Source organism: Mytilus trossulus, chromosome 4 (genome assembly GCF_036588685.1).
Source record: "Mytilus trossulus isolate FHL-02 chromosome 4, PNRI_Mtr1.1.1.hap1, whole genome shotgun sequence".
Lineage (NCBI taxonomy): Eukaryota > Metazoa > Mollusca > Bivalvia > Mytilida > Mytilidae > Mytilus > Mytilus trossulus.
In genome coordinates, this window is record NC_086376.1 from 61,032,038 (window position 1) to 61,054,757 (window position 22,720).

The 22,720-nt window shown below is 31.3% G+C and overlaps 2 protein-coding genes across 4 annotated transcripts; one reads left to right on the forward strand and one right to left on the reverse strand.

Moving 5' to 3' along the window:
* Window positions 1-2,569: 2,569 nt before the first annotated feature.
* LOC134715683 (uncharacterized) lies at window positions 2,570-12,785 on the reverse strand. 2 transcript variants are annotated; one of them, XM_063578026.1, is made up of 7 exons: window positions 12,743-12,785; window positions 10,707-10,798; window positions 8,993-9,074; window positions 7,315-7,451; window positions 5,355-5,419; window positions 4,363-4,783; window positions 2,570-3,748 (listed from the first exon to the last, which is right to left on the reverse strand). In XM_063578026.1, exons 2-7 carry the CDS (start codon window positions 10,789-10,791, stop codon window positions 3,654-3,656), a joined length of 885 nt encoding a protein of 294 aa, XP_063434096.1. In that variant the 5' UTR covers window positions 10,792-10,798; window positions 12,743-12,785; the 3' UTR covers window positions 2,570-3,653. The 2 variants fall into 2 exon arrangements, with proteins under 2 accessions (XP_063434096.1, XP_063434095.1); XM_063578025.1 differs by lacking the exon at window positions 12,743-12,785 and adding an exon at window positions 12,578-12,698.
* Window positions 12,786-12,811: 26 nt separating this feature from the next.
* LOC134715684 (methyl-CpG-binding domain protein 3-like) lies at window positions 12,812-21,361 on the forward strand. 2 transcript variants are annotated; one of them, XM_063578027.1, is made up of 6 exons: window positions 12,812-12,995; window positions 16,628-16,785; window positions 18,506-18,654; window positions 19,524-19,614; window positions 20,293-20,447; window positions 21,190-21,361. In XM_063578027.1, exons 1-6 carry the CDS (start codon window positions 12,883-12,885, stop codon window positions 21,283-21,285), a joined length of 762 nt encoding a protein of 253 aa, XP_063434097.1. In that variant the 5' UTR covers window positions 12,812-12,882; the 3' UTR covers window positions 21,286-21,361. The 2 variants fall into 2 exon arrangements, with proteins under 2 accessions (XP_063434097.1, XP_063434098.1); XM_063578028.1 differs by having other exon boundaries at window positions 16,628-16,746.
* Window positions 21,362-22,720: the final 1,359 nt, after the last annotated feature.

A 22,720-nucleotide genomic window follows, 5' to 3' on the forward strand; every position in this document is an offset into this window, starting at 1 on the left:
AGTCTGTTCCAGTCTGCACTGTTAGCCAAAACATTGTTTAGAACTGGTAAAAATTTTCAAAATTTATATATTCATATAGGACCATGTTTTGAATTTTAGTAAAAGTGTTTGGAACAGACTGCCTACTTTTCTTGTTTTCTAGTATTATTGAGAGGCTTGTAAATCCTTCGTTTGATATTAAACTCATTTCTGTATGCAAGCGATGTATATTTGATTGTAACTATACTTACATTGATATATTTATAATCATGAAGATGTTTGAGTGCATTTGCTATCTGTGATTTTTTTAATTCTGAAAACAATAGAGAGTTTTCCAGCTTATACATCACCAAATGATGATAGCCTTGGATTTACCATAAATAATCTATTAATTAATATTTCCCTAAGCATTATCGAAAACTAGACATATGACCGTGACATCATCTTCTGGCCATTGAAATCTAGAATTTAGTGTAATGTTTGTATTACTGTGAAAAATGCAACATTATTAGTTTTACAAAATAAATACCTGCATTCATAATTTTATGAGGGATTTTTGGAGATGCACTAATTAGATTTTGCAGAAGTCAATGATTTTCAAAAATAAATGCACACATTAATTTCTAAATTAGCTACAGTGAAAAAAATGTTCTCAGTCCAGTAGCTAGATATAAAGTATTGTCATTCAGGCCTTATTGTCATATCATAGCATGGCTAGTAAATAAGCTGTGTTCATAAACCAAATGTATTGATATTAATATGCTATTTCAAGTGCCATTATTTGTGGTTTTTATTGTTAAACACATACAGACAAACAAATCTTGTTCTTTCCATATTTTGAGTATTTTTTTCTGTTTTCTCATTCTCTTTGATTTGTGTTGTTACATTTTTTTACTGACCATTTCTGTCAATGATGTTTTGTGTGTAGTGTGTGTAATTTACTAATTACTTATGAACAACTTTTTTTATTACTTTGCTGTCCTTCATAAGAAAATGAACTTTTTTTATAAAATGCTGGTTAATATAAAGCTTAAACAATTCAGGAAAAAAACATAAAGCATAATAATTATAAAGTAAAAAATTCCAATGTGTATCTGCAAATTTCAGTCAAGATGATATACTGTGGATTCATTTATTTTCGTGGGTACCAATTTTCGTGGTTTGAGGAAAACTTATATATTTGTGGATATTTAATTTCGTGGTTTTGGCAAAGTCTACACTCATTCCTCTAGAAAATTAGTAATTCATTTAACATTTGAATTCGTGGTTCTCTTGTACCCACGAAATTCACGAAAATTAGTATACAACGAATATTAATGAATCCACAGTAATATGAAAAGAACAAGATTTGTCTGTGTTATCCACTATATAATTGTAATTTGTTACTTTTTTTAGTTTATAGTACTTTGTTAATTATTTCACAATATTAAAATGTTATAAAACATTTTGGATTTACATTTCCTATGATATCAAATCCTTGTTTTAGATGGACAAAATAAAAGTTGGCCTTTTAACAGTGGCAACTATTTGAGACATAATTGGGAGAACAAAGTTTGAAAGTAACATCAATAGGTTTCAGAGCTGACTACATGGTACTGTTTTTTTCTCATTGTTGAAGACTGTAAAGTGACCTATAAACTGATTTTATCTACCGGTACATCATTTGAACTCTGCTTGATAAGTGTCATAAGATGTGGTATGATTGCCAACAAGACAGTCTTGTTGGCAATCATACCACATCTTATTACAAAATCAACTGTTTGTCAACTTGACCTTGAAGACAGTTAGTACAGCCTTATTTCAACATACATCTATAATTCACAACAATAACACAAAACCAGAAGCTCTGTCAATAGGAAACCATGCTCTGTTCACATTATATTCCCTTCTTCAGTGTACAATATGGTTGTCAAAGTTAAAATCATAATGAACATGTTTGCACCTGTCCTAAGTCAGGAATCTGATGTACATTAGTTGTCGTTTGTTAATGTAATTTATACATGTTTCTCGGTTTTTGTTTTTTATATAGATCAGACCGTTGGTTTTCCTGTTTGAATGGTTTTACACTTGTAATTTTTGGGCCCTTTATAGCTAGTTGTTGGGTGTGAGCAGAGGCTCCATGGTGAAGGCTGTACATTGACCTATAATGGTTTACTTTTATAAATTGTTATTTGGATGGAGAGTTGTCTCATTGGCACTCACACTACATCTTCCTATATCTATGTGTACTCAGTTTCAAGACTTCATGGTTAACTTTCTGACCAAAAACCTCAACCTGATACAATATGAATGAACAAACTGACACACACACACACGGGAAAACAAAATTTTGTCAATTATCCTTGGCAGGGTATTAAAAGAAAAAAAAATAAGGTCATTTTAAAGCCATCAAAACAGTCTGAGCTAGGAACAATAGAGACAACAGCTTCCTTTTATTTTTTCTGGCTGCTTCTATATTTGAGGACATTTTAACACTATTTGAATATCATTCCTTTGCATTATGTTTGACTGTTTATAAATAATTATACAAATTTCAGTGTTGTTTGTTTAAGGATAAAATACTGGAATAAGATTTACACAACAAATCAAAGAAATTAAAGTCTTTTATTTCATTTTGAAAAATCTAAAAAAAAGCATAAGCATGAATTCAATTTTACTTCAGTCTTTTTTCTTCAAAGTAAAGTTACAATAAAAGTAAAGTTGCCAAATCAAATATAAGTAAATGAACAAGCCCAAGTCTTCACAGATACATTGATTGTACAAGTATTGTATTCATAAACTAGTGCATTTGTGCTTATAAGTAATAAACTGAAAATATTGTGAAAAATACATTCAACTCTGAAACAGATCTACCGGTAAAATAAATAGAGAATGTGACCATGGAACACAAATGATACCCCTCTTGCATTTAATGTTTTAAAGGGACATAACTCAAGATAGTAAAAAGGATGCCATCCACATTTGAACTTGATCTATAAATGTTTTGTGGAAATAAGCATTTTCATAAAATTTGGTTGTGGCAAACAAGTAAAGTTTGAGAAAGGAAACCAATTTAAGGACATATGTACAGACTTATAGAAAAAACGAAGATACATACGTACAGACATACTTATAGGAAGTGTTACACTTAATGCCACCTTTGCTTCTGTGAAGGCAAAACAATAATGAAAAAAGAAATTAGGCAGCTGTATTGCTTATAAGGTTGCCAAAATATTGTACACACACACAAACTAAAATGGTCCATTTTCTGGAATAAAAAACTTCCAATAACTCTGACATTGTAATTGGTAATTAAACATTAAACATAAAGAGAGATTGTATTCATGAACTACAACTTTGTGTGCAGAAATTTCAAAAAGGTCTGTTCTATTTATGAAAAGACATGATCCTAACATTAACTCATCAGTCATCACAGCACTCCAATGTCTAAAACCAAAACTAAGGGCAGTAACCATATATACATATTTTCGCTCTTTTAAACTTTAAAAAAGTATCCTCCCAGGAATATGTGACAGTACAGAAAGATGACAACATTTTCTGACTAAAATTTGTGCTATTCAATACAATCCTCTGTATTCTTTTCATACATCTCTGTTTACGAAAAACTGATGATTAGCATTCAAAATTGCTGAATTTTTCAGTTAAAATTTCACTAAAGTAAGTTACATTTTGTTTCATGACTTTGACACTACTTCAAATCCATTTTGTCCAGGTATGAGATCTTCCATTTCACTTGTGACTTTTGGTAAATCATCAATGCAAAAGAAATCTGAAAAAAAACCACAACAAACTTTATTTCACTTACATGAAATTCAAATATCAATATATTATTTTATATTGTAAATGTCAAAATGTTCTTTATATTTGCTGAAATAAAAGATAAAAATGCATAAAAATCTCCTACAAAAATAGTTTTATCACCAATATGTTAACTTATCCTAATGTGAAACATTTATGCCTGGGAATTTAAAAAATAACACCCCTAAAAATATCCATGCTCACAGTAGGCCAACTGCCTCATGATTAGTATCTTTCTTTTTCAAGCTTATGTTTTAGTCATGTCTTTTTTTTGTCTTCTGCTAAATTTTGTACCAACTATTAAGTATAATAAGAAAACATCAAAGTTAAAAACTAATTAAAAGTGTATTTACATGTAACCATAAGGTCTTCAACAATTAGCTGTAGGAACTATAGAAAACTGTTTTGAGACAAATATTTATTTTTGTATGGTTATATCATTAGTCAGTGTTTAATTCTTACATTTACTCAGACACACTGCAAAGGACACAATAGTATATTAAAGATATTTTAGCATTCAATGTCACACTATATCTTTGAAAATTTATTTTGTATTACCACTTGAAGAAAGTAAAGAAAGAATACCTTGATTATGTTGACCCTTTGTCTGACTAGAATGTCCATTTGTTTTGACATGTGAGTCTGTGGTTGATTTATCAGAGTTATCTAGTACGATATCACCAACATCAATATTTTGCAAATCACTGTAGTTTTTGGGAGTCCTTTTGCGGAAACTGTAATTTTGCACATCCTCATTTGATTTTCTTTTATCACTATTTGATTGTGGTTTATGTACAATAGAATCATCATGTCTTTTTGATTTTCCCTCTGGTGAATTTGCTAACATTGAGGCATTCTGTCTTTTTTTAGATGGTGTTGCCTTAGGTTCTGTCTTTTTATCAAGTCTTTGTCCATCACTTTTCCTTATATAATTGTCTTTCTTAGATATAAAGTCTGTATTCTGTATATCTTCACCAATATGAACACCAATTGCTTTTCCGTCATCCTATAAATAAGTAAAAGTAAAGCTATAAAGCTGAAACTTAAAAGTTATCAACTAGTTCATTCAATATTGAGTTTCATAAATGGTAATCTTTTGTCATATACATTTTCTAAAAGGTCTTTGTTATTTAGAAGAAACTGATGTTGATGGCAGGTATTTGGTAGACACTGTAAATCGTTTAGCTTTTTATGAAGCAATTTTGAGCTTGCTATTGTATAGCCAAGTTATCTATTTTTAAAGACCTCTTGGTTAAAAATTTGCAATTTTAGTTTGCTGTCTCATTGAACACTTTTTTTTATCACATCTTTCTCCTTATGGTCTAAAACAGAACTGAACAACAAAATGTATGTCTTTCATAGAAAGGTTGAATCTTTGACACTAAACAATGCACTTCTGCTACAATTATTTGAAAAATAAAATTGAGAATGGAAATGGGGAATGTGTCAAAGAGACAACAACCTGACAATAGAAAAAAACAGCAACAGAAGGTCACCAATGGGTCTTCAATGTAGCGAGAAATTCCCACACTTGTAGGCGTCTTTCAGCTGGCCCCTAAAAAAATATTTGAACAAACCTCCTCCTCACTGGATACTCCACTGTCTGTATCATCCCAGATGTACTTCATCTGTCTTCTTACCACTGAAAATAAAGAATTCACTTTATCTGGCATAAAAATCATGTTCTCACCTAGAGCATCAAATTATGTAGTTTTTGTGGGAGTAGCTGAGGCCTAAATTCAAATTCTGATGAGAATTATGTTGTATTGACATCACATAAGCTGTTTTTGTTTTTGTATTATACTGGATGACTAAATAATCCAAATTCCTGTAAACTTCCTTAAGACTTTAAAGTGATTGTTTTATCATTATCTGTGACATCTGTTTTGTATAAATGTGTTTTGATGTGCTGTCATAAAGTACAGAAAGGAATGGACATAACATGAAAGAGTTTATCTAGATGCAACTTCACTCACATTCCAAAACAAATGTAGGGATGGCAATGCATTTAACATGTATATTGTTTAATCTTTTCGCCGCAAAATTTTGATGTGAATCCCATTGTACAATCCTTGTTCCCTGTGAAATGTTTTATGAACTGAAGTTTTTGTATATTTTTTTGTTGGTGCCATCTTTTTTTATCTGTCCTAATAGTACACAAGAGTGTGGAGTGGAAGAACTATCAAACTTAATCATGTGTTTCTGTAAAATTTACCTGAATTCAAAACCAGTCACTATACACATGAAACGTGGATAAGTGATACACCACTGTTGCTGAATTGTTAGTGTAAAGTTGTAATTTCTCAGTGATGCATTGCTTATCACAGCTTAAAAAAAATACTAGAAAAAATATAAATTATAATTTTTATGGCCCTGCAAAGAAGTTAATTGTTGGTGCCATATAGTTTTACCCTTGTCTGAAATTCCGTCATTCCGCAACAAACTATTATACAGAGGTTTTTTTAAACGCCTTCAGATATTGGGCTGATTTTTGGTATGTGAGTTAATTATGATGAGTTAAAGATCAAATTTTTACCGAAATTATGGGCTTTGGACTTTGATAAATTGTTGAAAAGCACAGTAATACGGACTTTTTGTCTTAACGCTTTCAGATATTTGTATAATTTTTGGCATGTGAGTTAAACAAGATGAGTTACAGATCAAGTTTAAGTTTTTTTCTGCTTGGCTAATTTTTACGGAAATTAAAAGCAATGGAGTTTGATAAATTGTTGAAAATCACAGTTACAAGGACTTTTTTTCTAAACTCTTTCAGATATTGGGCTGATTTTTGGTATGCCAGTTACTTATGATGAGTTACAGATCAATTGTAAGTTTTTTTTCACTCAGCTAATTTTTGCTGTAATTTTGGGCTTTGGACTTTTTTGGATTTTTGAAAAATCCCATTTATACAGACTTTTTTTCTAAATGCTTTCAGATATTGATTTTTGGTATGTGAGCTATTAAACTATGATGAGTTGCAGATTAGTTTAAATTTCGTTTTAGTCCGCTAATTTTTGCCAAAATTAAGGGTTAACAACTATGAAAATTGGTGAAATTCACAGTTATACAGCCATTTTTCTATACGCCTCCAATTTTTGAGCTGATTTTTGAATTGTGATACTACCATTATGTTTGTGTCCACATGTGTTATTGAAATTGCAGATTTTTCAACATTCTGAGACCGGGCCATTCTTGTCGCTTTGACACATCTAGTTCTAATATGTTTAAGTAAATAAGTTATGGCCATGATCCTCCCAAAATTTTGATTACTGATTTCTGTGTAAAAAATATTCTATCAAAAGATTATTAAAATGTCTGTTTTTATATATTATTTCATTTTGTGCCATATTCAACACAAACAAGTCCCTTTATACAGTAGTAATTAATCTCGATTTTAAATGCTATAAAATAAAAGTGTTGAGTGGAAGAACTAGCTAATCATCTTGTATTTCTGTGCCATATTCAACACAAACAAGTCCCTTTTCAGCAGGAGAGTTAAGTTAATCTTGTTTTTAACTGCTATAAATAATACATTACAGTATTGTATTTCTTTTGGAGGTAAGAAGTATTTTCCAACTGCTATTTTCTGTGATGGCACTTTTGTAGAATCAGAAATATACTTTGCATGAAATACTGCTAGATGTTCATCTCTATAGGCACCACTTTGAAATATTCTAAAATAAAAAAACAAATAGTCAATTATTGGATACTTGAAATCTTTCATCAATCTTCATAGAAACAAACTGTCAGAAAAACTAATTGTCAAAAAAAGCATCTAGAATAAATGATTTTTGTACCATATGACAAAGTAACAACTTCTAAAGGTGATAAATAAAATTTGTAATGAAAAACAAATGTTTATTTTTTTTCTGAAATTTTAAGACCCTCGAATCTCCTTAATATGATTGTAAGCTGACTTATTAAAAATATAACTTCAAATATATCAATATTTAACAATATTTTAATTTATGTCAACAAAATGACTGGTAAATAATACAATTTATTTATGTGAAACACAAGCTTTATATCAATCAACAAGCATCAAATGAGATTTAGGACAGAGATCTGACAAGGGTAATTCTACTATAATTTATGACTCAATGATAGCTATAGATATGTTCAGCAAATAAGGAGAATAATGTGCCCATGTGACACAGAAGCTCTACTTGTACAAATCAATTTTTCTTTCAAAAATGAACATACTCAAAAACTGTGGCAGAAATGCAACCCAAATTTAACATTGTTTTTTTAAGTGATAATAAAAATTGTGTATACATTTCATAACGTTTGGTTAATGCAAAGTAAAGCGAGAGTGTGTAAGCCTAAAATTCTGCAATTTTTCAATTTATAAATGAAAATAACTTCAGAAGGTAAAAGAGACACCACCCAAATTTGAAGTTGATCTATTTTTGGTGGTTAAAAGCAGTTTGTAATTGTCATAACATTTGGTTGAGGCAAAGTAAATTTAGAGGGTGCAAACAGTAATTTTTCCATTTAAAAAAGGGATCTAACTAGAGAATGGTGAAAGTAACACAACCAAATTCAAACTTGATCAGTGTTAGGACGTAATATGAATTCTGTAAAAGTTTAACTCTGATTGAGACAAACTATAAATACAGAACATAAACCCAGGACAAGGGTAAAACTTAATGCCCCTGGCAGTTGCCTAGTGGCAGGGGCATACAAATGAAATTTGTGGCATACAAATATAATTTGTAACATGAATAATCATGGTTACGGGTAAAATTTTTGCAATTTTAAAGGAATTACAGAATTTGACATTTCATTGATACATGTAATGATTTAGTGGATTGAGGAAAGCTTATAATTCCATGGGTATTTGAATAACTAGTCACATGAAAAAATGAATAAAAAAAATCTTCCATCCAAGTTTTGAAAAATTCTGTGGAGGTTTGACAAAGTTACAAATGTATGAAAAACTTTATCTTAAAGTTTGAATCTTCATGAAAACTACAAAGATAATTTAAAAAAATTAATAAAAAACAGAACTTTTAACTACTAACTGAACTTATATATTGATGACGTAGGCAATAACAAAATGTACGATTGCTATGTTTTGCTTCCACAACATAATGTATCAGGCTGCGGCTGAGGCTAGACATAAAATGCCTTCCGACACATCCCTGATTCATCAACCATAATAATTTCTTGAATAGCCCTTACAGTTTTCTAATGCAATTTTAAAAGAACTTACTGTTTTGTATCTTGACTGTCTGCATTTTCACTAAATATAAATTGTGCAGAGTCAAAATCAGCTTGTTTTCCTCCTTTTTCCTCTAAAACAAAAACAAATATGACTACTTAAAAGAAATTAAATCCTCTAAAAATAAATGATTACTTTCAATAATAGAAATATTCTTGATAGTAAAAAGTGAAACTGTGAGCTTCTGATGATGTGGTTCCTGAGGCAGATGCGACAAAAAATATTCATAGGAAGAATGGACTGACTGATGGATGGACAAACAGAGGTATAACAGTATACCACCTCTATTTTTTTAAGCAGGGGTATAAAAATCATGTGTTTTACTAGGCATATTCCCACTAATAATTTAATGTATTGTAAAACTGGAAAAAGCTGTTTGACAGATTCCAGAAGGGCACATACATTAAAGTGATTTTCCTTGTGCTTAGGGGAAGGGGCTCAGGGTCCATGCAATTGGGAATAAATGTTTTCGTGACATATTGGCTTTTGAGGAAATACATTTGTCCCTTTGAACAAAGGATCAACCATGTGAAACACGCTAGGAGGTTTGGGGACATGCCCCCTAAGGTAATTTTGAAAAAATAGGTACAAAGTTCTGCATTCCGAGAAGAAATAACTGCATGGATTGCAAATAATTCAAGAGATTTGTAAACAAAAACCATGATAAGACACCAACAAAATTGCAATGATGTCTATATACTATTTGGAATTCTAGGCTGAAAGTTGGGAAAAAAAGAGCATATTCTATGAGGGAGGTCCAAATTTGGACCTAAAATAAGGATTGGAATCACTGCATTATAAAATGTTCTTGTTGATCATGTGAACAAAATTGAAATGATTCGGTTCAGTAGTAATGAAGACCTGTGAAAAAAAAAAATCATATAACAGGTGCCTCAGTGCCTAAGAGGTGTAAGCCTTTCATCTCCTTTATCACTAGCCAGTCAACACTGAAGTTTTAATTAAATGTGGCAGGTGAATTTGACTCCTATCTATACAGACAATCATTGTCATCTTTCCTGCCAAAGTTGGTGGTTTTCTCTGGCTTCCTCCACCAATAAAAACTGATAACTATGATATAGCCTATAATACTGAAAGTGGATTAAAGCACCAAAAATAAATCAATCATTTAACATATTAAAAAAGTCAAAGAATCCACAAACAGAAAGTAGGTATCTAAAAGATCTGAAAAACCCTCACATATTACAACACCTATTCATGTCATGCTGACTAAACATGGAAGTCCATCTGTCATACAAACAATGTAGATGCAATTTAGCCCATAGGACTAGGAGTAGGTGTATAATATGATTCTTTTAATAGAAGTATTATTAGCAATAGTTGTTGTACTTTGTTTTCTGTGTTGATCTTTTATCACTCACAGTTGTTAAATATATATGGACATTGGGAAAGCTATATTTCACACATTTTACGCCCAGGACAGACTAATAATAACAGTGTAATAAGTATCGATACATGTGCCTGGATAAGCAAACCATCTTTATGGGAGTTGCACCGTGAGTATCCCATGAGGTGCAGGATCTGCCTTCTGTATTTTATCTTTTGATCATTCTTAGCCATGGAGTTGTAAGTTAGTTTTGATTTATGGGTTCTTTTGGTATCGTTTGCCTCCCTTTTGGAAACTTTGTGTTAATCAGTCACATTGATTGCATAAGGCCCTACTGAAAGTTATATTGTTAATCCTCACTCCATTTTCTTTGTCTTTCAGTGGAAACACTATCAGAAAACCATGCAGTCAGACCTTCAAATATTTGCAGATTTTCTGACATCATTCAGCTTCTGAAAAAACACCAAAGGGATTTATTTCTACAAACATGTAATATAAGATGATGTACACAATACTATAATTATCTCCTTGGTGGAAGACGGGTGTACACTGTGTGCCGCTTATTTTATTTGCATTGTGATTTTCAAATTCTTAATTTGCATGCTCGCTATTTTATCAAATGAAATTCAAACACTTGGCAGGGATGGTCATGTGATGGTCAAGAAAAAATGGATTCATCTGTCTGACATATACATGTATTTGTTTTTCATTTTTGTTTGTTATAAATTTGGCTGTTTGTTTCCTCAATTGAACCAATTGTTTCATATTTTTGCTGTTAGGACATTCAACAGCCAACTATCATGACTATAGTGGTATGGTTTTTTTTCATTGTTGAAGGCTGTACTGTGAGCTGCCTTTAATTGCTAACATCCACTTTATTTGAACTTTGGTGGAAATTGTTCTCATTTGCATTCATACCCAATATCTGAATTTTTATATAAATTTTTGTTTTAAGATTTATAACGCGATTCTTGCAAAGGCCTATGCTGTTCCTTATCAATATTGGAGCTAATCCAAGTTTCTTTAAGTGCAAGCATCCTCCTTTAAACACCCTCTTAGATTAGACCATCATCTGCAAAGAAATACTGGCTTCACAAGAGATGAATTCAGCATCCAAGTTGTGAACTTTCCATTTCCAAATGTATGTAGCAACATTCCAGCATAATACATGGCTTGTATGTGTAACAGACCCCACCATGAGTTGCTTGAGCATAATGGAATGTACATTTCATTGATGATAGCAGATCATACCCGTAGCCAGGGGGGGGGGGGTTCGAACCCCCCCTTGAAAACAAATAAGCACTGTTAAAGTCAATGTTCTGTTCGAAATTGTGACTGTTAAAGTTGAGTTTGTGAGTCCAACGAACCCCCCTATGGAAATTCCTGGCTACGGGCCTGCAGATATCTTCCTAATTTGTAAATACAGTTCCATCCCTTAAATTCCAAAATTATTATAGTGACCTATTCCCCATTTCCATTCTCAATTTTATTGAAACTAAAATATCTGCTATATACTAAACATGACTGTAAGGCATCAAAGCAACAAAATATACAAGACCCACTATCAACATATATTTACGACTGAAGACCTACTATTAACATATTTTTATGAGTCTTAAATATACGTTGATAGTGGGTCTTACCATGGTCATGGATAGAAACAAGTGCCTGTGCTTTCAGCTAAGACGTCATAACTATTTGGACTACCCAAGGTTTTGTTGGGTTTCGTGTTGCTTTGTCAATAGTTTTCTATGTTGTGCTTTGTGTACTTTTGTATGACTTTTGGTTGGTTTCATTTTTAATAGTTGTGTTCTCAGTCATTCAGTTTTTTTTGTTTATTTCATCAAGTTGGAAACAAACTCCCTGTATGGTGATTATACCTGTATAGAGGGATAATCCTTCTATAGAGGGATGAATTTATCCCTCTGTAGAAGGGTATTTTTGTTTAGGGAGTATTAGCCTGGATTTAAATCAAAATAGGGCAGAATAGCATTTTCTTGTTATATTGGCTATAATCTTTGTAATAATTTTATCCCTCTAAAGAAGAATTATCCCTAGATATATTATATTCACCTTACAGGGGGTTTGTTCCCAACCTGTTCATCAAGTTTGAAATTATTATGTCTCTCTTATCTAAGACCTGATCCATTGTTTGATTGATTAAACAAACAGGTTCGTGTACTCTGTGACTGTCTGATACTTAGCGGGACATTGGGATGCTTATATCTTACATTAAAAATACACACAAAGGCAAAAATGCCAAGTTGTAATTTCCCGGACTTTTCGTCTGCAAGAAATTTTAAATATTCCTACACGTTGTTTATAAAAAACAACTCTATGTTTATACTACAATAAAAATATATATACATTTCCTGACACAATCCAATTATTTTCACCTTTAGTACAATATAAATTGATTTTAATGAGGAAAAGTTTGATGAAATGTATTGTACTTTTATGCGCGAATATAACCTGTTCAGTAATTTGGTTTACTTCCGGTTCCCATCTTGAAAGCATCTTATCTTTTTTTTAAAGAATGGAACTAAAACGACAGTCAGACTGTCCATCCTTACCCCCTGGTTGGAGAAGAGAAGAAGTCGTTAGACAATCTGGTCTATCTGCAGGCAAAACAGATGTGTATTACTATAGGTACAAAATTACGTTGATAGATTTTCAGTCGCCGGTTTGAGATCACAGTACTGTCATCAGACACTTGTTTCTATACAGAATACAGAATCTATCCATGGGTAGACCCACTATCAACGTATAATATATATATATATATATATGAATATACGTATATTAGGTAGCACTCCACAGTTAGATGTGTAGTTTCGCATTTTGGCCCCTGTGAATTTTTCAAATATGAGAGCTAGTGTGCAATAAAATTCATTTTTGGATAGCTGAGTATTAAAATAACCTTTGTATTGGGTTTATATGAACATCAAGGTTATTTAATGTATGTAATATAGGCGGTTTTCTGTATGACAGTCCGTATTTGCATGTCCCTACCATACACTGGTCCGGCAATTATTGCAATGTTTTTTTCCAACTTTTTATTGCACAAACTTTGTGATTGGATTTTACGAAAAAATGAGGCGGAAGACACCCATTTTTTATTTGATCATTAGGAAGATTTTGTACAACACAAACAGTTAAGTTAATGTATTAGAAATCCAGGAATAGGAGATGATAAAACATTTTGTGGCTCATTTTTAATTTTATTTTCTAACTGTGGAGTGCTACCTTATGGCACATCAGAAAGTATAGAAATGCACTTTTAAAGATAAAAATTACCACAAATCTTTAGTCTGTTATGTTCTTGTTTTAGTTCTGAAGGTAAAAAATCTGCTAGGGAAGCAATTTATGTTTATTTTATTGTTTACTCTCCTTAGCAACCAAATATACACATTTTGACACTTAGATATATTGCGGTCTTAAATTTGTACTCCATTAGCTTTGCCCTTGTAACCAAAGATTGCGCTTTATATGATATCCTCAGAATGTATCTCTTTATATTTTTGAATGCGAATAAGTCAAATAAACATTTTTAGCAGGATTTTATATAATAATTTGGCATTAATTACATTTAATGATGCCAGTATGGCTAGAAATTTATACCCTGCTTGAGAGCTTCTAAACCAAGGTTAGGTATGCTATTTACAGCAAAATTGACCTATAAGTACTTTTAAATACCTAAAAATTGTACAATATGTCCTCTTTTAAGGTAATTTTATGATTTTAAATAAGATAAAGGGAAAGTTTTTAGAAATTTACCCCAAAATTGAGACAGACTTGCAGTTTTTCACTATGATCCATCATTTATTTTTAAATAACTTTTTGTCGCGTTTCAACATCAACTGCTTACCTTCATAAAATCTTTATTACTGAACCAATTTTAAAAACTAAGGTACCATTTTCATCGTAACAGCTAGTAGAACACAGAAAATAGAACAAAAATTGAGGCATGAGGGGAAAAATTTCACCTTAAGGTAGCACTCCACAGTTAGATGTGTAGTTTCGCATTTTGGCCCCTGTGAATTTTTCAAATATGAGATCTAGAGCTAGTGTGCAATAAAATTCATTTTTGGATAGCTGAGTATTAAAATAACCTTTGTATTGGGTTTATATGAACATCAAGGTTATGTAATGTATGCAATATACAATGTAGGCGGTTTTCTGTATGACAGTCCGTATTTGCATGTCCCTATCATACACTGGTCCGGCAATTATTGCAATGTTTTTTTCCAACTTTTTATTGCACGAACTTTGTGATTGGATTTTACGAAAAAATGAGGCGAAAGACACCCATTTTTTATTTGATCATTAGGAAGATTTAGGGAAACAGTTTCTGAAAAGGTATTACTCAAAGGCAATGAAATTCTAGTTTGATCCAAATTTTTGGGTGAAATGTGACATGTTCACCCCCCTTTTTGCAATATTTTATTGGAAATAAATGCAGAATGTTGCCATGGATACACATAAAAGGAATTAATTTTCACCCTTTTCACTTTTGAAAGTCAAATCTATGGAAGATACTGATTACATACATATGCACCTGTACAACACAAACAGTTAAGTTAATGTATTAGAAATCCAGGAATAGGAGATGATAAAACATTTTGTGGCTCATTTTTTATTTTATTTTCTAACTGTGGAGTGCTACCTTAAGTGGATCTTCCCATGGACCGAAACAAGTGACTGTTAGTATCAAGAAATTCCATAGTCAAATTGACACCTAGTCCAAATAATTATGACATTTTTTTCTTTGACACCTTGCGTCGAAGTAAGGCATCAAAGAAAAAAATTATAATAGCCCTTTCAAGACGTCATAATTATTTGGACTAATCGACACCCGGAAGGCAGTATAGTCAAATCACAGGGGGTTGTTACAATTGCCAGGTTTACTATCCATACACACAAAAAATACAAGGGAGGAAGCTAATTTGCGACAATGCTTCAAATTATTGTTGTAATTTTTTTGTAATACTTACACTTACTTTGTGACCTGAATAAATATGTTCCCACTTGAATTATCTCTCCAATGACATATATTTGTTACCTTAAATAACCTCTATAACTATTGTAATCCATAAAACAAACTTGACATTTTTTAAATAGAACGAATCAAGGCCCTACATTCGAAAATGAAAGTACTAAAGCGATATCTATCGGAAAATATATTTTCGGCACTCTCGGGTGTTTACCATAAATGTTTTGGAAGTCTACAGTATTTTTGATTTCAATAATGTAAAATTTGGCGGGAATAATTAGGAAAATACTGTCTTTCGTCCTCATATTTCGGTAAACTCCTGAGAAAGCTGAAAATATATTTTCCGGTAGGTGTCGCTTTAGTACTTTCATTTTCAAATGTAGGGCCTTGATTCGTTCTATTTCAGAAATGTCGAATTTGTATTAATTTTATCAAAACCTCCTATTTTATGTTTACAAAAAAAAATTATAATCGCTCGCCTTTACTTTTCAAGCTAAGCCTCAAAAATTTGCAAATTAAATATTTTTTTATTAAAATTTTCAAATCGCTCGCTCGCCCCAAATTTTGGAGTCCAAAAATCCATAGAACAAGAAATTAAATTGGTGTGGCCTAATTGATTGTTTGTTGATTGTATTTGTTTCTTGGAATAAACTATAATCAATCTAAAAAGAAGAAAAAAAATAATGGATTTAAGTTAACAAATGTATGTCTTACTTTAGTTAGGCTTTAAAAGCAGGCACACTGATGCTTTGTCATCACAATCAATGAAGAAAGGCATGAATTTATGTCATGCTATTTTGCTAATTTAGTTATAAAATCTAGACAAATTATTGTCATATTTCTCAAATGTTATGCACAAACATTAATCTGAAAAGTTGAAAACCAATAAGATTTTCTTATACCGGTAATTCATTGTTCGGAACTACATAATTATATTATCAAAATGAAGTAGAATACAAATAAACAATGAAATAGTACCTTAACCATATCATATGCATGTTAACTGTCATGACTGTATTTTGGTGAATTACTTATGCTTTAAAGTATTAAGGCATTGCGAAAAACAACTATTTCATCAAATAGATTTAAGTCAGATATTCCTATAATATTCCTTTTCATATTGGATACAAATTTTATTAAGTCAACTGCAGACAATTTGTAGTCAAAGTGTTTCAACTGAGGTACTACACATGCGTCAAAAGGCGTCATTATGGAGTATGGGGGGTGCCGTCAAAAGGCGTCATTATGGAGGAAAGGGTTAAATTAACATGAAATATTTTTTTTGTAGCCCTGATGGCAAGAAGGTTAGAAGCAAACCAATGATGGCAAGGTATCTAGGAGAAGGGTTTGATTTAGCGACCTTTGATTTTCGCACTGGTAAAATAAATCATTCATCAATCAGAAAAAGTAAGCGTCCAAACAGTGGTCCTTATGACTTTGCTAGAGGTTTGTCATTTTCTGTTTTCAACTTTGATTTTCATCGGTGAAGGCACATTCATTTACAAATGTTTGATCATTTTTTATAGTAGATAGATCAAAGTTTAAAAAACTGGGGGGGGGGGGGGGGGGGGGGGGGGGAGTTTTTGGATCTATAAAGTAAAAGGTCCATACAGTGTAAAAGATTTCTGAAACCAAAGAAGGGTATACTAAAAGACATTGGAAAATTTTATTTTGTATCTTCTAAAAAAAGTTACATGAAAATACGTATTGGGACAAATATCTGGTTTGATATATATATATGACTTCAAAATTTGTTAAAATGGTAGTTTAAATGCTTATTTCTAAATATTTCTAGCTGAATTTGGAATAGTTTTATTATTTGATCCAAGATCAGTTTAAAATGTGAAATCGTACAGTATTCTAGCTGTGGTGTAAATTGTTGGTGATATATGCAAAGCAGATCACACCTGTGTTTAATAAATAGTTCAGATAAATAGATAACATCTGGCAGATTATTTTCAAGTGTGTGCTTCTCCATGGCTGTTTTTAAAATGATCAAACATTTGTAGACTGAAAACAGTTTTAGATCCAGTTATTACAAATTAACCCATCATAACCTGATAATATCCTTGGTCACTCTAGCTATTAACTTCATGTATATACGTATATACAGATACATATGAAACTTATACATGAATTCACTGTTTCAGAATCTATTGATTTATTGGTCAAATGAAATGATAAAAATCACCAAATACATTGTGATAAATTCATAACATTGTCAAAAGCATTAATGGCATATTTTAAATCTTATAGGCAAAGTTCTTTACATTCTCTGAAACAACAAATTGTGATTTGCATGGTACATAAATGTATGGATCCTTGTCAACTCAATACACCTTATCGCTTTTTATCCGCCATTACTGGATATCACACAGGTTCCCATAAAATTTTACGCCATATAACAAAATATCTGACGCCACAATGGAAAAGTTTGTTGAATGTGTCAAAGTTGAAGTGGCCTGGTCAGATGGGATTAGCAATAAGGTGTATGACAATGTAGACTGTAAATGTAACCATAGATTCTTGTATTATGTAAATGTAGTGATTTCCATGGTTTTTTATTTTTTCATCTTAGAAATATTCTTTCTAGACTAGTACGGTGCATAGGGATCTTGAAAAATTTCTTAAAAATGTGAAATATATTTTTGTGACACAAGGGAAATATTCTACTAAAAACATTAGTAGTTGTCACATTTACTAATGTCACATTATTGTCTTCTTTTAAAGATGTGCAAAAAGAAATCCACACAATTGGTTTAAAATTTGCAGTTATTAATTCTACATTTTTTTGTACCTAGAAATCTGACCTAATGATAGTTGAGTAATTCCAGCTGTCAACCATATCAGATGGCACTCTTCTTTAATTTAAATTACTTAAATCTGTTGTAGTCAAAATGATACCAATAATATTATGGGAAATGGGAATTAATTCTCCCTAATAAGCAACAAACAGTTTACATATGTATGTAAATCTTAAACTAATTTCAAATTTAGCAAATACTGTAAAATACATGTACATACAAAAAATGGCTACCACCATGTTGTTTCTTAAAAAATGTAATTAGTGTGTAGTAAATATCAAAAGCTGGAGTTCTATGAGTGATCCAGTGGTTTGATTTGATACCCTGACAAAGATAATGTTTTTTATGAAACTGTTTTATAGGAATAAGACAAGATTCCAGTTTATCATTACCTATCAGACAGACAGCTTCAATCTTCAAACAGCCAGTCACAGTAAAGAGAATCAGAGAGGACACAGACAGTAAAACAAAAACAGATTTAAAACATGGTCCACAGGATCCTCCTAAACAGGTCTGTACAATGTCAATGTATCAAGTATGTAAGACCAGACTTCATAAATTTCTAGCGAATTTGGGGTATGCACAGGTCATAGAATCCTTGAAAAGCAATGGATATTTATTTTGAATAAAAATAATGAAAAGCATTTAGCATGTTTAGAGTTAAATCCAATGTTATATTTGTTTCTTCAAAATTGTTTGTAAAAACATTCATGAGCCTGAATCTGGTTTTGTACTCTGTTCGAGCTTATTCATCCACTACCGACGGTTTTATCACAAGTTACAGATCATGTTCGAAATATGTTCTGGTCTTATGATTTTGTGCAGAATTATAGTCCTTTGACTTAGAAATCAACTAAATTAATCAGTTATCAGCACTTTTCTTTGTTTTACTTAAAGATATTGATATTGAAAATTGGTTTATAATTTTATTGTGACAAATTACAGATCAAGTTTAAGTTTTGTTAGCTATATATATAGGTTCTAATTATTTTGTGCAGAGTAATGGTCCTTGGATTTAGAAAGTTCACTTGATTAATCAGTGTTCAACACTTTTTTGTCATGACTGAAAGTATTGACTTGATATTTATTATATAGTAAAAACAATGAGGTGTTATAGATCAAGTTAGAATTGTGTTCCAATTCAATTATTTTATTTACTGATAGGGGACTATGTATTGCCATGCAATACTCACAAATTGCTCTTTGTTAAGAAACCAGCTAGGGGACATGCAGGAATATTGGAAAATTTGCTTTGAATGCTGAATATGAAAAGCAACTGCCAATGACCAAAATCCCCAATTACAAAAAAATGGCTAGTACATAGTAACAACTCAACACAATTCCTCAGATAAAATCAGGTTTATGTTTATTATTTTACAGTTATTTTGGGAGAAACGTCTTCAAGGTTTCCATGCAGTTGACAGTAGTGAAGACATCCTAAAGGCTTTAGATTTACCAAGAAATGTACAAGGTATTTGATGGCTGCACAACAACTAATGCATAACAAATTTGGGAAAAAATGCTTTATATTATTTATTGAACTTAAATTACTGGCATCTGTTTTGGATGCTTTGTCCATATTGTGAGATGTTTGAATGCTTATAATGTTGCAATATACGATAGATATATCTGTTTTTATATGACCCACATATTATAATACAGTTTATTTGTATATCTGTGTCATACAATAATTTAAAGTATGTCCAGAATTACTATTTTTTGTCTAATCTAGAGAGTTGAATAATCAAGACTTAAAAGCATACTGTGTCGTGCAAGGCTGACATCAACTACATTGTAGTTGTATAAAAATTTACATTTCTCTTATTACAGAATTTATATTTTCCTGCCCTTTCAATCAATCATAATACATTGAACTTGATTGCTGCATACTTTACATGTTAAAGTTCATAATTTGGTAAAGTTGAAACATTTCTCTTACATAATATTTGGCTTAACAAATACAAACCCGTTTGATTTTGATAATTTTTAGATTTTCTTTTAGAATCATGTGTTTTAAAGTTGTTAAAAATTGGAAACCTCAGTTACAAAATGAAACAAAAAACCTTCTATAAAATGATTTTCAGTTTGAAAAAAAGGAATGACAAATCTCTGTATACCAGTAATTATTTGAATTTTGATTTTGTTTTAGGTGTTGGACCAGAACTTAGCACAGAGAACATTCTACAAAGTATATCAGCAGCGTTACACATGAACAATGGTCCAGTTATGGGACAAGGAAATAATAAACAAGCTCTGTCTAAAAATCCTGGTGCTAATATAGATGCAAATCAACCTCACATTCAAGTAAGAATTATATTTCATTTCTAATTGGTTTATAAATATAAATGGCCAGCAGATAATATAAAAAATACTGAATCACAATACAAACAGAATAGTTTAAAATGTCTAAGCAACATACCAGACATGTTGATGTGATTAAGAGGATAAATAAGTTATACATCAATTATAGGGCAATCCTACAACAAAATAAACCACTAGACATCTAGAAAGCACAACCACAAATATCTGTCATAACAATATGTTCAGCTTTTAATCATCAAAAAGTTGAGATGAAAATCAACAATAAAAAATGGCATTGTTACCAACTTGCACATGAAGATGTGGCAGATTTAGATTAGTTTTGTTGCATTTAGTCAGGCATATGTCTGTTGTTCATTACCTCGTTTAAAATAGATTAAAATATTGCACTGATGAAATATATTGTTTCATGTGATTTTGAGCAACACCTGGTATTTCTTTTAAATCAGCTCTTTATTAAATTTAAATAGAATTGCCAAGTTGCAATATGAGTAAATATTTAAGTTAAGGTAAAATATTGTAGAAACCAGATAATACAAATGAAAACTTATTCAGTATCCAAACTAAAAATATTCATCATTTGATAACCATTTTCCAAATCCCTTTAAACATTGTTGTAAAATACTTATTATGGCTCGAAACAATTTCATAGATCATTATGACTTTACTATTTAATGCATTCAAATTTAATTTTTATAACAACAATATCTTCCCTTTTTTTTTTTAGCAAACAATGATTACAGAAGAAGATATTAAACGACAAGAGATGAAAGTCATAGAGGCCAGAAGACGATTAGAAGAAGCTATGAAAGGATTATTATGATGAACAATATTCAATCAAAACTCATTTTGTTGCATGCAGCTAGGTTTATCCTAAGTAGAGTAATGAACTTGACCTGCCCAATAAAACATGTTTTTATTACATCAGTCACAGTCCCATTGTGGAGAAATGGGCAGTGGAAGAATTATGACGTGTGATTTTAATTGCAATATGTACATATTTCCAAATTATTTTCTTTTCAGTTAATAATGGCAGCTTCCAAGGTTGGCAAAAAAGCGGTCAATACTAGTATTGACCATGCCAGTGGTAAATACCGGTATTTACCGGGAAATACTGGCAAATACCGGCAAATACTGGTCGATTGAAATTTTTAGTGGTCATTACTATAAAAACCACTAGATCTACTTGGTCAATTTTATCGACTATGACGAGGGATTCGACCTAGACGATCCCAAGTTGCTCCGGACAACACCACCTCACACATCGCCACTAGTGATGCCATCTCCAGAGGCAGTTACATCAGCTCTTTTGATCCTAGAACGGCCAGATACGCCTTATCACACACCTAGAAGTAAAGTAAAGGCAAAACGGTCAACAGAACCAGACACTAAGTAGAAAGTCCGCAATACCCAAACAGGATAGTCGGACAGAAAAAACCCATACATCATCATCATGGTCAATTTTAATTACAATTAATAACTAGTTTATAAAGAAAGTGTTCAAATCATTTTAAATGCTTTCATTTCTAATTCTATTGTAAATTCAAACAGGGATCTACATTGATTAATGTGTACATAATATTATAGTAAAAGATAAAAACTTTTTGTCCCTACTTCAAATTTCCATTTCCAGCATGAAGAAGGTTTTTATCTCACAGTTGAATAGCTCCAGACAGGAAATAATTTATTGTTTAAGGGAGTCTTCATATATCAATTTTATTACTTTCAACCCATGTACTGTCAACTTTTATTGGGGGCTGTTGTTTTAGTAATTAAATTTTCACACCCAGCAATGCCTGGTGATAGGTAAAAAGACCCATGAAACTTCATTTACCTGTAGTTTTATTTATCTTTAATTGTAATTACCTGTTAAATTATACATTTTGAAGAAAAATATATAGATTTAAACATGTTGAAATAAAATATAAATTTGTATATATATATATCTTAGGTATGCCATATCATAATTCATAAAAACTGAATTTTAAATCAGTAAAAATAAGTGTTATAAATGAATAAAACACATTATATTTGACCTTTTATCAAGATTTTACTTCAATTAATAGTAGAAACAACCATGAAAATTTCAATTGACCAAGTATTTGCCAGTATTGACCACTTGGGGAGTATTGTCCGGGGCGGTAAATAATGGTAAATACCAGGGGTGGTATTTACCGCCCAACCTTGGCAGCTTCTGATGATTTGTTTTTTTATTGAGAAAAATTGTTTATGATTTATACATCTTATGATAAGATCAA